At 36.9% G+C, this 16,744-nt stretch overlaps 5 protein-coding genes across 10 annotated transcripts in view; 1 reads left to right on the top strand and 4 right to left on the bottom strand.

The window, feature by feature from the left end:
* Window positions 1-2,866, bottom strand: part of LOC107645241 (glutathione reductase, chloroplastic) — a 4,992-nt gene extending 2,126 nt beyond the window's left edge. Inside the window, exons 1-6 of one of the 3 annotated variants that reach the window (XM_021103653.1) lie at window positions 2,395-2,865; window positions 2,033-2,258; window positions 1,560-1,838; window positions 1,293-1,469; window positions 859-912; window positions 616-764 (exon numbers count right to left, since the gene is read on the bottom strand). In XM_021103653.1, the coding sequence (XP_020959312.1) occupies window positions 616-764; window positions 859-912; window positions 1,293-1,469; window positions 1,560-1,838; window positions 2,033-2,258; window positions 2,395-2,768 (1,259 nt within the window). In that variant the 5' untranslated portion in view covers window positions 2,769-2,865. Of the gene's footprint in view, window positions 1-615; window positions 765-858; window positions 913-1,292; window positions 1,470-1,559; window positions 1,839-2,032; window positions 2,259-2,394 lie in introns of all 3 variants that reach the window. The other 2 variants (XM_016349223.2, XM_021103654.1) reach the window with 2 other exon arrangements.
* Window positions 3,709-4,480, bottom strand: LOC107645244 (photosystem II reaction center W protein, chloroplastic). The gene is made up of 2 exons (XM_016349228.2): window positions 4,224-4,480; window positions 3,709-4,136 (listed from the first exon to the last, which is right to left on the bottom strand). Exons 1-2 carry the CDS (start codon window positions 4,318-4,320, stop codon window positions 3,817-3,819), a joined length of 417 nt encoding a protein of 138 aa, XP_016204714.1. The 5' UTR covers window positions 4,321-4,480; the 3' UTR covers window positions 3,709-3,816.
* Window positions 4,764-10,991, bottom strand: LOC107645242 (probable galacturonosyltransferase 6). Of its 2 annotated transcripts, none has more exons than XM_016349225.2 (9): window positions 10,543-10,991; window positions 10,390-10,424; window positions 10,011-10,052; window positions 9,742-9,889; window positions 9,560-9,630; window positions 7,784-8,103; window positions 7,245-7,602; window positions 5,820-6,335; window positions 4,764-5,457 (listed from the first exon to the last, which is right to left on the bottom strand). In XM_016349225.2, the coding sequence occupies exons 1-9, from the start codon at window positions 10,670-10,672 to the stop codon at window positions 5,182-5,184; spliced, it is 1,896 nt and encodes a 631-aa protein (XP_016204711.1). In that variant the 5' UTR covers window positions 10,673-10,991; the 3' UTR covers window positions 4,764-5,181. The 2 variants fall into 2 exon arrangements, with proteins under 2 accessions (XP_016204711.1, XP_016204710.1); XM_016349224.2 differs by having other exon boundaries at window positions 9,560-9,636; window positions 10,543-10,990.
* The window catches only part of LOC107645243 (magnesium transporter MRS2-I), a 9,757-nt gene continuing 5,830 nt past the window's right edge, over window positions 12,818-16,744 (top strand). For all 3 annotated transcript variants that reach the window (XM_021103656.1, XM_016349227.2, XM_016349226.2), the window contains exons 1-3: window positions 12,818-13,582; window positions 13,662-13,797; window positions 13,988-14,142. The gene's annotated coding sequence lies outside the window, so the exon portion shown is untranslated. The remainder of the gene's footprint in view (window positions 13,583-13,661; window positions 13,798-13,987; window positions 14,143-16,744) is intronic.
* On the bottom strand, window positions 13,638-14,222 carry LOC110263435. Its single transcript, XM_021104678.1, has one exon. The coding sequence runs from the start codon at window positions 14,220-14,222 to the stop codon at window positions 13,638-13,640; it is 585 nt and encodes a 194-aa protein (XP_020960337.1).

Here is a 16,744-nt window from a genome sequence, read left to right as displayed (position 1 = left end):
GAAAATTAAATAAACAGAATTAACGAGCAGTGGGAAAAATGCAATCTAACCCCAGAATTCAGAAAGTGTACAACTTTAAACCCCCAAAACTTTATTTCCTTATTATAAGTTTGACATTCTTTTAATAGAAAGCAAGTACATTTTACTCCCTTGAACTTCTACTTATTTAACTTTAGTCCCTAAACCATATAGTTCAAGGGGGGCAAGATGCATTTTTCTAAGGTCCAGTTAATTTGAGTAGTGCTCTGGTTAGCTCGATAGAGTGGCAGGTGAAATCCACCTGTTTGTAGAGTTCGAATTGCATGCTTTCTAAATTCTAAGTGAAAGTGCAAAAGTTCAACAGTTCAAGGGGGGGCCAAGACGCATATTTCTAAATGTTCCAGTTAATTTAAGTAGGGAAAAAAATCCAGCAAGACAAGAGCTACACATATCCAATAATTCCCCTTTCCCATCTCGACCGTTCTACCAAAGAATATTAATGAATTTCTGTATAAGAATCCCATACCAATAGTTTATCTATTTCAGCTTAATGCTGTGTACTTAATTTACAATGCACACACTAATTACTCAACAGGTAAAATATAATTATGGCATGATGCCTTATGCAACAGATACCTATATTCAGGTTTTGTTGGCTCATTCAGAAACAGCGTTTTTGCTAATGCCACTCCCTCCATCAAAGCAACTGGAGTCAGATTTATCCTATCTGTAACATCGCCGACTGCCCATATTGAAGGAACTGATGATTGAGAATATTCATTAACCTGGATGAATGTGAATGCAGAGAAATAATATGATGAAAATGGCTGATCTCATGAATAAGTATTCTACAGAAAACTGATGAAAACTGTAAACTACCTCTATTGCACCCTTTTTATCTATTTTCACGCCAACAGACTCCAGTCCTATATTCTGCAATGAAATTGTATGTCATAAGCACAACTCTCTTATTGTTCCATGCATGAAAAAGAGAAAACAGTTTCACAGATGAATCAAAAATATAAACCTCAAGGGCATGCAACACTTAAGAAAAAAAATCCAGCTAAAAGTGTGCATAATGTATTTGAACGCAAGTTTCAAACTTTTTATGTTCATTCTCACTTGAAATTTATTGGAGAAAGAAAAAATTCTGATCAATTTGTAATGTTTTGAAAAAGAATTATGTTTTAAATCCTGAATGCTTATTAAAGGGAATAGAGCCATCCATTAAACACAGTAAATTTTCATTTTCCGCACTGAATTGTGTGATCAAACATACTGCACAGAAAAAAACAGGAACATATAATTCATACCTTAGTATTAGGTTTGCGACCAGTTGCAAACATAATGTGTGAGAAACCTTCCACAGTACCCTTGTTCGTCTTCAAAGACAATGAACCATCGGCTGACTTCACAACAGCTTGGGGCGACTCCTCGGTATGGAACTCGATACCTCTTAAAGCCATCTGTTCCCCAACAAAATCTCTAATCTGGAGACACGGATCATAATTTGAATGAGAAGATTAAAATAGTACCACCTAGTATTCACTCAATTGCATAGTACCAGGAATGCTGTTTACCTCTTCATCAAATCCCCGCAAAACTTTCTTTTGCCGAATAAAGACGTGAACGTCACTCTTCAAACCATTGAATATGCCAGCAAACTCCAATGCAATGTAACCACCACCAACAATAGCTATTTTCTCAGGTTTAGAAGGCAAGTCAAGAGCAGCATCAGAATCTATGGCGTGTTCACTTCCAGGGATATCAGGAATAAATGGGCGTCCCCCTACCGAAACTAGAATGTGTCTGGCAGTATATAGCTTCCCATCAACATCAACTGTATGAGGATCTACAATCTGGGAGTGATTTACAAAACCATTAACACCATACATTACAACAAACTAGTGTTTCATACTTTCATCCATTCCAAACCGAAACCTATACCATATTTTAGTGTGTGTATGCATTAAGATATCATAATTCGCATTCTCTTTCAATCAAAACCTCAGCTTTTCAGCTTTTTTTTTCTTCGAAAAAGAAAAGCCTTTACCTTTCCACGGCCTTCAATCAATTGGACATTGGAATTTTTCAGAATGTTCTTGTAGATACCAGTGAGTCGCTGCAACTCAGCATTCTTATTAGCTATCAGAGTACTCCAATCATGCTTTGGCTCACTCTCATACTTCCATCCAAAACCATTACTTTCCTCAAACTCGTGAGAGTACTTTGAAGAGTACACAAGCAGCTTCTTCGGCACGCATCCCCTCAACACACATCTACATTGAACAAAAAACAAAAGAAAAAAAAGAAAAAACCAGCACGAAGTCGCATAAGCAAGTAAGCAACGATTACTAATGCATGAGAAGTCTGAAATTCAATCATTGACGAGGCTACAGTGTAATGAGAACTCACGTTCCGCCGACGCCACCGGTGACGTCGGAGGAGATGGTGGAGAAGGGGAGCTCGCAGATGGCGACGGAGGCGCCATAATTGGCAGCGAAGCGGGAGGCGCGGACGCCGCCGCTTCCGGCGCCAATGGTGAAGAGGTCGAAGTCGTAGTTATGGGGGTTGGCGGAGGCGGAGAGGGTGAAGGAACGGCGGCGGGTGCGGGTGTGGTGAGAGGGAGAGAGGAGTAGGGTTTTGCGGAGAGAGAGGAAAGAGGAGGATGAGGGAGAGAAGGAAAGTGCTTTAGAGAAGAAGAGGGAGTGAAGGGTTGGGGAAGAGAGAGAAGAGAGAGAAGAGAGCTTCTTTGGAGTTGTGACTGTCAGAGACGTAGCCACTGCCATCTTTTTCGTTACTGATTCCCCTTCGCCTTCTTCTTCCTTTTTAGAGGTTTGCGTTCTACAAAATCTAATTTGGACTCGTATTCTTTCTTTTATTCCTTTTTAAAATCTGGAAGTAAGTTACTTGGTTATCAACTCTCCCAAGTCCAAAAGGTCAAGTTTGCAAATTTTACGACTAAATGAGTAGTAATTTATGTTTTGCAAAAGTAAACTCTTTAATTAATTATCTATTTTCAAGTTAGTCTAAATTGTTAGTGAAATTATAATTATTAATTTGAATTTTTTATTAAGTAAAATTTAAAGAGAAAGTATAAGGAGCTAATAGCCTAAGCATACAATGTATACAATAGAGGTTTAAAAAGTATTAGAGATATGACCATTAGTGTTTCATTATTTTGTCAGGTTACGCTTTTGGAATGAGTGATTTCATAATATGGTATTAAAATTCTAGATCCGAAAGGTCAAGAATTCGATCCTTAGTGATCCTTGATGAACCCCAAAATCAGCTTAAGCTTTTGGGATGGTTATTCTAGGTAGTATGGATAATGTTCATTTTATTCATGGACACATTGTACGTTTAAACCATTGGCTTCCTAGCAGTACTCAAATTTAAAATAGAGAGATAATAATTTTCTTCTTGTCTGATATCTTGATTGAAGGATCAGTGTACAACTTTTATTACTTGGTCCAAAAATATTTAGTGTGCATTTTGTATTATGTATGTAATGTATACCGTCATCATCGTCATTATTATAATGTTATAAGGTGAATGATCGTGAATGTGCTAATGAGTAATTTGCACCTGCCTTACAGCTTACTAGTACAATTTGAGTTGTAAGGAAGGGAAGAAAGTGCAGTCGTGAATATAGTAGCCGACTCTATTTTGCCCCGGAATTCAACAGTGTAACAAATCAGGCAAATAAAAATGAAGAGGGATGTGAAAGTTTGAGAGGAAGAGTAAATGAAGATATTAGAAGTTGGAAGCGATACAGAAGTGGTTGTTTAGCAATACACAACAATAGCAGCATATAATGAATTTAAACATTTTATTTTAGAGAGACAATCCGGACTCTTCGTCCTCTTCAAGATCGGAGGTGTAGACAAAGTAGAGAGCCCATATGAGACCGAACACAGCAAACAGGATCCAACCAAGGAGGTTGTTGCTCAGACCAAATGGAAGCCCTGTTCCTTCGGTGCTCAGCCTCTCATCCACAAGAGCCATGGCTGGGCTCGACATGCTTGCAGCCATAGCAGCTGCCATCAAGGATGCCCCCATCCCCATCCCCATCTTCGACTTGCTTTCATGTGAACAAGCCTTTCCCTCCTCCATGGAGCACCTCACTCTTCCCATCTTCCCCATTGCTGGCAACCCTGTACAATTATTTCAAAAATCATCTACCACTTCCACATGCATGTTTCTCACTCTAATCTTCCAAGGACGGTTAAGTAAAAACTTACCAAGAACGGTTGAGGATGAAACCCCGAGAGCTCGCTTGGGCAAGAGACCTGCGCGGGTGATCGATGGAGTTGTGGTGCTAGCAAAGATGGATGCCATTTTTCTTCAATTATGATGATGATTACCGAGTATGCCTATTAACTTCTGTGATGTTCCACTATGCGTTGGAAGTTTATTTCATATGAATTGCCAAATCTGTCAAAATTTATTTAGTATCGGGTAATACTCAGTCCCTGCACCACACACCATGGATATTGGATAGACTGAAAGCCCCTCGTTCGATATCCTTATCTGCAAAAACCCAATAACTTTTTCCCACGTGTCACGTAATCTGATAGATGAGTCATGAACTATATTTCACTCTCATAATCGCAACTTCAATCGAAGCTTTTCCCGGACTTGTTAAAAGTTAAAAACTTTAAAACAAGCAAGTAAAATTATTAAAGAAAATAAGAAAAAAGAAATGTTCCTGACGCCCCTGCAAGTCTAACCCGAATAAATAACATAAGATAATATGTAAAGCCATAAACACCTGGCGAACATGAATAACACTTGGACACAATGTTGGAACAATCCAAATGACCGTTGTTCATTTTCAATAATTATGTAAATTTGATCCTCAAAATAAAATATAACTTAGGCCCACAGTATGCGCTTGAATTAATGGAAATCAAAGAACATAGGCAAAACCCAATAGAGGGTCGAGATAAATTATGTACACAAACCAACAGCATCTGCAAGCAACTGAAATACCTATGTAATGCTTATTTTATCTTCATTGTCACTATCAAAAAAGCTAAACTCCTAGAGATACGTGAGGAAAATTTGAATCAGCAGTGAGGGGCTTTACAAGAAGAATTGCCAAGAACAAAGAATTAACCGAAGCAGGCAAAGAATGTGCCTACTAAGTACTAACTTGTTAACAAAAGCCATGTAAAAGCAACGGTTGTGGATTTCGGGTTACGCCTGGAGATTGCATCTTTGCAGAAGAGGGCAGTCAAAATTCACAAATTTGGTCCAATAGTTCTTGTATCTTCTCATTGCAATATCCAGCCATGGCTTTCTAACTCCATCATAATGTATAACAGCAGACTGCTCAATCTCATTTCCGTCAACAGCAGAATCAGAACCAAGGCCAAGAACTTGCCACCGTCTGTCCAAAACCATTGTCTTGTTATAGAAGGTGAGCCAGCCTAAAGGCAGACTTCCGGTGTTAAACAATGGCCTCTTAGAACCCTGCAACCAATCACCAAGACAAACACATTACGTCAGACTATCATCGCGTCATAACCAATAGAAATTTAATTTGGTTCTTCATCTAGTCTACCTCAAACCACCAACAAATCATTGTTTTAATGTCATGCGAATATCAAATTCTTGACCCCCTAATATTAGTCTAACTTTCAGGTAAACAATCTTAATGAGCATTCTAATGATGACATTTTAAGGAGATTGATACAATCAAATTTCAAAGGAATAGATGCTAATGATGACATTTTAACACCCAATTACTTTATACGTGCAAAACTTTAAATGCAATATAATAATAGAATAAACTAAAAGCCAACTTCAAAACAAAGACATTTTCTAAATCATACCATTTGCAGATATTTGTGATAGACAGCAGTTAAATTATGTCTCCTCCACTGCTGTAAATCTAACAAATTCATCCCAAATGCCCATGTGCAAGCATTGACATCAAACCTCTTTGCAATGAATGGATCTGAAAAGTTTATGAGCATATTCATTCTATGAAATGAAGATTCGCTTTCCTCACAAGTCTGAACTGCTCCAATTACTTTTCCTTCCATATTGGCATTCCATAATCCACTCAGATCTTGTTGCACCACCACATCATGATCAAAAAGCACAATCTTATGTAGAGCAGGGAAGATTTCTGGCAGATAGAAACGTAGGTAGTTCAATTCAGAAGTATATCTTGGATCGTTAGAATCATATTTCTTGGAGGTGCTGTACTTCGACAACCATTTAAAGTTGTCCATGTTCTGTATGTGGACTGTGGCACTGCCAGGAGGGTTTAACAAGAACCACATTGAGATTGCAGGAAAGTAGAGTGAATTGGTCACTACATGGAAAACAATTTTCTCCTCCTCCTGCATTTAAAAGTTATTATTGTCAATCACTGTCGCCATTATATATAGGTTAACAATAACAATACCCATATCCGGGAATCAACTACATAAATTGATAGATGACATTATTATTATGCTGAATAGGAATTAGAAAGAATGCTCTCAAGTTAAGAGACGGGTTTCAACCAGGGACAGAAGCTGGAAATTAATTTTCTAGGGGAAAAAAGACTTCACTTTTAAGGGTAATGGTCTCTTGATGTTACTAGCTATAAACTTTCTAAAATAGATCAATCAACTTTTAAGAGCAGAAGAAGAACAGATATAGGTGTTGACTATCAAAATATTAGGTAGGTATTTTAAAAGAAATTTGATATAGTAGTTGCATTCCATTGTGAAAGAGCATATGTATCTACTACTATTTGGTTCTTTCACTGGTTTGGATTCTTGAATCTGCAATAAGTTCAAAAATTCTGTGGCACCCACAACTAAGTAATGCTTTGAGGTAATGACACCAAAAAGTCAAACTTCAAATTGGATAAAACATAGTTGAGAATTAAATGCCAAGTAAAATGTATCATAGGTTCAAGAAGGATGACAATAAGAACAAGTGGTGCCATGCACAAATGTGGATTCTTATTTCTTGATCTTACAATCACCAACTTCACAGTTAGATAATGGTCAAACATAAAAGGTTTTATATCTTATACATTAATTACAATAAAGAGAAGCACTTTAGCCTGACATGGAAGAGATACGAGAGAAGCATAATTTTCCCTACTTTGAATTTGCTAGTTATATTTTGGTTATTTTCCCCTTTCCATAAATTGTATGAGGATTAATAATAGCCGAAGTTAAATCAAAGAGAATCCAAATTAAAAACAAAATGATAATAGTCAGTCAATATTCTATATAAAAAGAAAAGAGGTTTACCTTAGCAGCAGAGACAGTAGAGTTAACAACCACTGCAGATGCCAAAACATTGTCAGAGAACACAGCGTAGTGATAAAGTTTTGGATCATTAATCTTGTTTTCATTTGGGAACTTCCTCTGCTCGGGTCCGAGTGCAAAGTAGTCGGCAGTTAGCCGCATAGAAAGACAGTGAAGACCTTTTGGGGTGGTCCTTGCAGCAAGATGAACAAGATATGTTGCTTGACGTTGCTGAGAACGAAGTTGCTCTTCAACATTATGATTCATCGCACGGAGCTTAGAAGCCATAGAAGAGCAATCTGGGAAAGCTCGGTTGGCTTTAGATAGTGAAGCCTCCATGTGCCTCATTTTCTGCAAAGCACTGTGAACTTCACTTGTTTTCAGATTGAAAAACAACTCAATTTTCTTTTCACAGTTCATATCACATAAATTTACTGAATACATTCTGCTTCATTAATTTTGTACTAGAGAACATGAAATCACCAAGTTTTCACACACCATAAACTGACATCAAATAAATGCAGTTGTAGAGAAGTCTTTACCTCCTTGGCAGATCTGAATCATGGGTAGCTTCTCCAGCTATGCGTTCCATATCTTTAATTCGCAGTTTCAACTCCTTGACCAAGTGAGAGTTGCTGCCTGGGGGAGCAAAGCTCAAGTATGCTCGAGCTCTAACTATTTGATCCTTTATTTCCTCAACCTTGTGATTTGTCACTTTACGGTATTGAGATCGCGAATTCTGATGGCGACGAGTTGCTTTCCGATCAGATTGCTTATCTCCCACTTCAATATTCTCACTTCTTGTACTTTGGGAGTTGGTGGATATATCCAGATTGTGCATAACTGTCTCGTTTAAATTCCTCTGTAAATAAAATAATAAATCAATAAATTAATATAAGATTGTTAAGATAAATATCTCTACAAAATTCAATTGCATTTATGTATTCAGCAAATACATGTAGACACATAATTGTCACCAAGAACGAATGCTATTTCTTTGTCTTATAAATCATTTGCCTCTCCAGCGAAGATTTGGACATCTAGTTAAAAGTACGGAGTAGCCAAAAATGACATAATTATATTCAGACATCTGACAGGCAAGTCTCTTTTCTAAAATAGACTAGGATCGTGAGATCGTCTCACAGTTAGAAATAGAAGCATAATGTGTTTACCTGTTGATTGTAAAGTTGACAAAGTTAGGTCCTAGTTTTTCCAAAGCAATAGAAGGCTTTCAGTTTGCTTATACTTCATACAAATAAAAAAAACTAAACTGTTATTTTCTTTCCCAGTAAGCAGACAACAATACATATCGTCTTTATAACTAGTTTCTTGTGTTTTTTTTTTTTTATCCACTGGAAAATTAGCTCCTATCAGGCCATGGATATTGAAGCAAAAAAAAAACCAAAGTGGTCTTGCTATTACTAAAAACATGATTGCAATTAGCTACATTTATAAAAGCCAGCTCCTACAGAAAACTTTAAATATTTCCCATTTCTTTGTATAAATAATATATGTTAACTAGGTACATAGTAAACTCATGAGTAACTAAATTTTCAAAATCATGAAGACTTCCCCTCCGAAATAGTGGATAGAGTTAACCATTTATGGAAGAACTGATAGGGTTGAAGCAAAACCTAAACATCTAACTACAATTTCAGACTGAAAATAAACCGCTATGCTTTTTGATAACTTCTACACCCAAATTTCTAGATCAGCAATTAATTAAGCACTCTACATCTAGTGATTACAAAATTGACCAGTCAATGAGTCGAGTAAATCTGTATATTCATATTAGATTAGTGAGCACAGAAAGCATAGAACTAAGTAACCATTTCCAATTGATCAAAAAGTAGCACATCTGATTAATTATCATAATCAGCGTTTACACTCGGTGGAAATCGAATGATGTAAATAAAAATCCCAAGCATGCATATAGATAAGTTATTTTCGATAATTTGATTTTGATGCATGGCAGGCATGCATAAGTTTTTCACATAGGCATCCAATCACGTGTTGCCATATCATTGAAAGTATTTGGCCGTTATAATAATTACCTCAAAATTCATAGAAGCAGGGAATAAGAATGGATGAGCTTATATAACATTTTATATTGACACTTAATCTATATTTTCTGTTGTTACTTTTCCTCACATGTCCAAGAAAAAAAAAATTAAAAGCATGTGGCCTTCAATTTTTCAAGTAAGCAATCCAAAAGAATTAGTAAAAAGTGAACTTGATTGAAATTGACTATCAAAAACTACTTCTCTAGTTAGTTATTAAACCCTTTTTAAAATTATATTTAATATAAAACATTATACCTTTTCTCCATCAGTGAGGGATAATCCTTTCTGCTGAGTTTCCTCTACTTGTCTTTCATGGTGATCTACTTCTGAAACTTGAAAACAGTGAAAATAGTGACATCACTGGTGAATGCTTGAGTGGCATAACATGGAAGCCCTAAAAGACTTAAGAATTATAGAGAGCACCAAAAAACACTAACCATTAACTTCCAAAAGGTTACTTCTGCTCCCATCAGTTAAAGAATCCTCAGAATCATTGGTTCTTTCTGAATTGTTACTGATTGCTACACCAAAGTCATTTTCTTTATAAACAACTTGCTTCGGTTCTTCTAACTCTTCAGCACCTTCCTGAATTGGTCAAAAAAGGTCAAAATCGCAAGCATAAATGTTATATGTACATTCTATAATCCACGGGGGAAAAAGATGAAAGACTTAGCACGGGGAAATTTTTAAGCAAATCTTTCACTACCTGTTCTATAGCATTCAACTTCAAAGGATCTGGCCTGTATGCCTGCAACACACACTTATAGTCAAAATACTTAATCGCATATATCAGATTAACATCCAAGAAATTCCGTTGAGCTGTCGGTCTGCAAAAAAATTTTCAACTTACCGGCACTGAATAGTCTAAATCACACCGGAAAAAAAAAAACAGAAAACAAAGAAAAAAGAAAAACAAGAACAGTTTCAATCTAAATTCAATAAACAAATTCTTTGACTGTTTCTCCTTTTCCTCGATTTATTTACAGACAAACCAAACAGGATGAAGTAGAGACGCAATCATCAAAATAAAAAAGAATTTTAAAATATGAAATAACACTGATCAGCTTGGGGAGAAGGATTCTTACGAAGCTTGACAAATCATCGAGAAAATCTCTTCTTCCTGAAAACGAAATTCACAGAAACGCAACAAGTCACTTAAAACGTGGAAATGGAAATGAGCAGTCGGAAACGCAAAGATGCTTGCGGGAGACGGAATTGCGAGTTTTTTTTTCTCGTACCATCGGGTGTAAGAAAATTGAGCCTGTGCGAGACAAAGATTAGAGGAGCGACAACGGAGAGGGAGAGAAGAGCGAGGATCAAAGTCCTCTGCCACCGGCGAATCTTCTTCATCGTCGGCGGCGGTGGCATTGGTTACCGGTGGTGGACAAGCCTAATCGTTGTCAACAAGCACATTTACAGAGAAATCCAATGCAAATTCAATTCGATTCGGTGGTTCAAGAAAAAAAGAAAGGAATCCACAGAGACCCTAGGGTTTCCAGCTATTGGCCTTTGCTCTTTTTAGAGATAGAGAGAGAAAGAGAGAGAGGGAGAGGTAGCAAGCGCCATCCATGTTCTCTTCTCTCCCCACTCTGAGAATTGCCTTTGTTTAATTTCGCTCACACTATTTTTTAACTCTTTCCTTTTTTCTTTTTTTCCTTATGTTTATTTTGTTTTTTGTGTGCTGGCATTATATAGTTTTGGGGAATGCCTTGAGATTTGTGCCGCCAGTTTCACACGGGACGAATATTATAACCAGTGCTTTGAGCATGTATGGTGGATGATGCGGACGATTGGTACTTCTTGATGTGATACTACTACTACCCTGCTCTTCACTTTTTATTTGTTGCTATTGAGTCAAAATTTTTTTTTTTACCCAAGATATGGAGATTCGAAGTCGCACATTTTAATTGAGTATAGAGAGATTATGTCATTTGAGCTATTGCTTCTTGGCTAAAAGCGTACAATGTTGATGTATCATAAGTATAATGGTTTTATACGGTGATGATAGCATATAAGCTGGGGGCAGGGGGATGTATGATGATGTACAATCTCAGTAAAATAGATCAGAGTACATAGCGACCCATAAATTTCAAAAACAAAAACAAAAACAAAAACAGAAATAGTTCAACCAGCGAAAAAGCCTTGGATAACTTCTGTTTTTATTATTAATTTTAATAACTCTTTATTTTAGTGATATTTTTGGTCAAGTAATTATGAATTTTAGGGTTTGTTTGGGTGAGTTTCTAAGAAAATATTTTTTTTCGAGTTATCTCTTTTTTTAAAGATCTTATGGAAAAGTAAAAGTAATTTTATATTTGGATATCTCATGCAAAAATATCTTTTTATCTATCAATTATGTTTGGGTATAATAATATAGAAGTACTTTTTGTTTATTTATTACATGAAAAATATCTTTCTTCTAAGAAAAAAAGATCTTTTAAAAAAATATGTAAATTACAGCTTCTCAAAAAACATTTTTATTTTTTTAGTGCTTTTACTTTTACTACTAGAAATTTGCCAAACACGTTAAAAAATTAAAAAAAAAATTCTTTTTTTTCATTAAAAAAAATTTTTTTTTTTAACAAAATAATGATATCCAAACAAACACTTAATTTTATTATTATTTTTTTGATTAACCAACTATTCAATATAAATTATAATACCAAATAGTACCGTGTTCTCATTGAATGTGTAGAATACAGGTCATAAATTTTGTGCTTGTTGCCTAGCTGTACAATATCACTTTTGCAGCTATGATGCCACCAATCAAGCCTGAATGGTCAACCAACCAAGAAAAAGTTCACAATGTCATGAGAATCCCTTGCCTTGCTTGCGGTAATTAAAATCAAACCTAACTTCGAATTTTTGTTTTTAATTTCATATATCTTTTCTTTCTTTCTTTTTTTTTTTTTTGTTTCAGTGAATGTTACGATTCCAAACATGGTAAATTTCCGTTTGTATTTTGCAGTTGGATTTCGCGGATAACTAAAATACCTTTAAAATGAATTGTTCTTACTTCTTACAATTATTTAAATACAGGTGTAATCAATTAATCATATCTATTCCAGCCTTTATTCACCATATAAAAATAGTTAAAATTTACAAGAAAAAATAATGGCAATTATAATAAGGATTTGTGGCAATTTACAAATAACGACAAGAATGAGTTGAGTGTTGAGAATAGCTAGTGTGTACTAAGCTTATATGTTGGGCCATCCTTTGTTGGGGCCTTTAATGGAACGGTGAGTTGTCTTGAGTTGAAACAAACTATGACCTGATGGCATTATCGCAATTTCATGAATGGCATACCGTGCGCAGTACGCACCAGTGGAAATACATCCTCTTCATTTTTTTTAACGAGAGAATAAAGTGTGATCTTTCATCTTTAATTCTATAAATGGGACCAAAATTAAATAAAAGAGAACAATAAAAAGTAAGATCCTACACTGGATACTAGGGGTGGCAAAGTGGGCTGGCCCGCCCCAACCCGCCCTGCCCCGCCTAGGCCCTGGTCATATAGTTGCCTTCCAAGCAATGTCATTATCACAAGTGCATTGCACATGCTTGGTCATGATAGTCCAAAAAAGCAAAAGATGGCTTTTCTTTTCTTATTAGCTCCCTGCTGAAACAACATTGCAGCGGCAAGCATGCTAGGGCGGTACATCTGCTATTGTTGAAGCAAGGCTTGTAGCATTAGGAATTGTTGTTGTTGTTGCTATCATCCTCTCCGACGGTGCAGTCCTTGCAGAAACAACCTTGCAACTGCTCCAAATGTTAGTCAAGAGGAGAGCTTCCTCCTAACTGCACCAATCCGAGGAGAGACGCTGTGCTTGTCATCAAAGATCTTGAGCTAGCCAGCAAGAAGGACGTCTTCATCAACACTCCGCAACATTGAGCAGCACACAATGCAACCACCCTCAGGATGCAAGCAGACTCATTGCCTTAGGACAGACAGACTTTGGGCTGAAAATAGCCTCCTCTAGAAGATCTGGACAACCCAACCTGAAACCTACAGCAGGCTTCAAAGTCATCATTGAGAAACTCCAAACTATTGCCCAACAAGAAATTCACCCTTCCTTTCTTTAAACAACTGCAGATCCAACATGCCTTCCCACACTCTTTTAAGTGCCGCCCCTCCTCCCCTAGGGACACCAAAATAACCCAGATCCAAACAAGGAAAGCATTAGAACAATAAAGTTGCTATTCCACAATCTCCCCATAGTGGAGGTGCCAAAATCCATTTCTAAATTACCCTCGAACTCTCAACCTGTAAAGGAAGTAAGTTTTCTCCTGAATTAATTAATTCATAACCAGTTCAAAACAAATTACATGCTCATGATCTGTTTGTCAATTGCAGTGACGTGTACTTCTCTTTTTGCAAAATGGACGTGATGATTTGTGGCTTGCAGCTGAGCCAATTCTGATGCAGAGAACCGTTGGCTGTAAGCTTGGCTACTTCATGCGCTAAGGCATTCCCTTCTCTAGGAGCCCAGGTAAACCCACAATTTGAAATATTTCGTGCTAAATCCAAAATATCATCCAAAATAACTTGAAACTCTGCAATTGTTGCCTTTGATTTTAGAGCTTGGATGAGAATTAAACTGTCAGATTCAAAGATAACTCTTTCCAGTTGAAAGTTCTTTGCTATTATTAGACCTTCCCTAACTGCTAATGCTTCCGCAGCTAAAGGCGAGGTAGCCGCTATTTTAGAGTTAGAGGCTGTGAGAAGGTTACCAACGTGGTCTCTGAAAACAGCTGCTGTTGCACCTCCATGAAGCACTTCAAGGAACGCTGCATCAACATTACACTTAACCCATCCTGGCGGAGGCGGTCTCCAGGTAACCTTTCTAACTGTCTTTCTATCAATAACGGAACAAATAGCTGGTTCTTCTGCCATTTCTGCAAAATCTGTTTCCATCTGTTTAGCCCTGTAGATTACCAATGAAGGACTAGGTTTAGACCTCTGATGTACTGCTTGATTTCTTTCTTTCCACACCTCCTAAGCCAAAAAACCAACTCTGCTGATACACAGTTCATAATCAGTTCCTGTACACACCTTCATATTTTTAAAAAGCTCCATTATCCATTTTCCAAAAGATGAGACTGTATGAGGCGTAGGACAGCACTGAATTTGAGCTCCAAACCACGCAGCCCTTGTCCAAGGGCAAAGCAGCAACGCATGCTCAGTGGACTCGGGTTCCTGCGAACAAATAGCACAGATAGGAGTGTTAGAAATTTTTTTATTATAAAGATTTTGAAAGACCGGTAATGTGTTATGTGAGGCCCGCCATAGAAACGATCTTATCTTTTGAGGCACTTTTAATTTCCAAATATCCGTCCACAAGTCCCTGAAGTCATCACTAGTTGAAGGGCTATTGTTATTATCAATACTCATCTCTTTCCTGGCAACATAGTATCCCGTCTTTATAGTATATTTCCCATCTGTTTTAAAAGGCCAACAAAACTTGTCTTCTCTACCAATAATACTTACCGGGGTTCTAATGATCTTCCCTATGGTATCTCCATCAAAACGTTTTCTCAACTCGTTCATATTCCACCCCTGTCCCTGAGTAATTAGCTCCTTTACAAAAGTGACGTCATGATTCGTAACCTGAGGACTCCTCTGAATGTTCAAAATCCAGTTATCCTCCAGGATTCTCACTTTCTCTCCATTCCCAATCGACCATCTCCCATTCCTCAAAAGGAAATCCTTACCATATACAATACTTTTCCAGATCCAAGAAGCCCCCCTTCCTGCCTTGGTTCCCTTAAAATCCTCATTTGGAAAATACACAGCCTTAAGCACCTGAACCCACACCGCATTCGGGCATTCAAAAATTCTCCATGCCTGTTTTGCCAAGTGTGCTATATTTTGACTATAAAAATCCTTAAAACCAATTCCTCCATCCCTTTTGCTAGCACAGATTTTATCCCAACTCTTCCAATAGATACCCCTATCCTTACCAGTGGAGGCCCACCAAAACTTAGCCACTTTCTGACTAAGACGACGACAAAAACCTTTAGGAAAGAGAACAACGTTCATAGCATAGGCAGGTATCGCTTGAATAACCGATTTGATGAGAACCTCCCGCCCAGACTGACTAAGGAGTTTTTCTTTCCAACCTCGAAGCTTATCAAACACTCGCTCTTCAATCCAGCTCAGAGCTTTATTCTTAGATCTACCCCACTGAGCCGGAAGACCAAGATACTTACCTGGTTTATCCCAGGCAGGCAACCCTAAGATCTCCTCTATTTCTACTCTATTTCTGATCGGTATCTGGTTGCCGAACGTAATCCCAGACTTGTCAACATTTATTCGCTGCCCCGAGGCTTCCGTATACATATTTAAAATAGTAATGAGTTGATAAATCTCCTCCTCACTATCCTTCGAGAAAATAATGCAATCATCCGCAAAAAGGAGATGAGAAATGGGTGGAGCAGTAGGGGCAATTCTGACACTAGAGATTCTACCTTCTTCTTGAGCCTTATTCATAAGGATGGTAAAAACTTCAGCTGCTATGATAAACAGGTATGGCGATAGGGGGTCTCCCTGCCTTAGTCCCCTCTGAGGCACAAAACTACTTGAATCAACTTGAACTTGGTTAGTTAATACCTTATACATCAATAAGATGATAAAAGAGCTTATTTTTTAAATAAATCGAGTTTGAATTTTACTATATTCAACTTAGTATATGGTAAGCTAGTTAAATAGTATACATGCGTACTTTATTATTTATAAATAATAAATAAAAATTATAGTAAAATATGAGTTTACAGTTTTGCATGTTCCATGTTCTTCTCCGAATCAAAGTTCAAAGTTGAAAAATGTTCCTATTCTTTCTGTTGTCAATTCGATGATTATATCGCAACTCTTAACTATCATTGTAGCGGAGCCATGATGGTTTCTGTTTTTATATCTAGAGGGCTTCAAATCTTCAATGAAAATTCTTTTCTTGGATAAGTCATATTCGGATGACTCTGAATTGTGTTGATTTTTATTGAGAGCAGCTGTAATGGAATCTGAATTTGTCAAGATTTTGAATGCATATAGGAATTTTGCGATGAAGTTCAAGATTCAGGGTAGGACATGGGTTAGAGCTTGAAATTAGTTATGTTAGATTAGAGAGGTAAATTCAAAAAATTTTATAATTCCTTAAGATTTAGATAGTTTTATGGGTTAAGTATGATTTTGGTATCTAAGGTTGGAGTTGAAAATTTTTTTTATCCCAAATATTTTATTGTTTAAAATCGTTTCTAAGGTTTAACTTAGTTTTAAAATCGTTTTTTTTTTTACCAAATTTTTAATCTTTATTGCGAAAATACTCCTAACTAAAAAAAACAGAAAAAGGAAAAAAGGGGGAAGGGAATCAAGCTAGGAGGAGTTGGTTAGGGAGGGGGGGGGAAGTTGGTTCAGGGACGAAGAGTGGGAAGAGGGAAGAG

The sequence above is a fragment of the Arachis ipaensis genome, chromosome B06 (assembly GCF_000816755.2).
Source record: "Arachis ipaensis cultivar K30076 chromosome B06, Araip1.1, whole genome shotgun sequence".
NCBI classification, from domain to species: Eukaryota; Viridiplantae; Streptophyta; class Magnoliopsida; order Fabales; family Fabaceae; genus Arachis; species Arachis ipaensis.
This window is presented reverse-complemented; position numbering and strand designations above follow the sequence as displayed.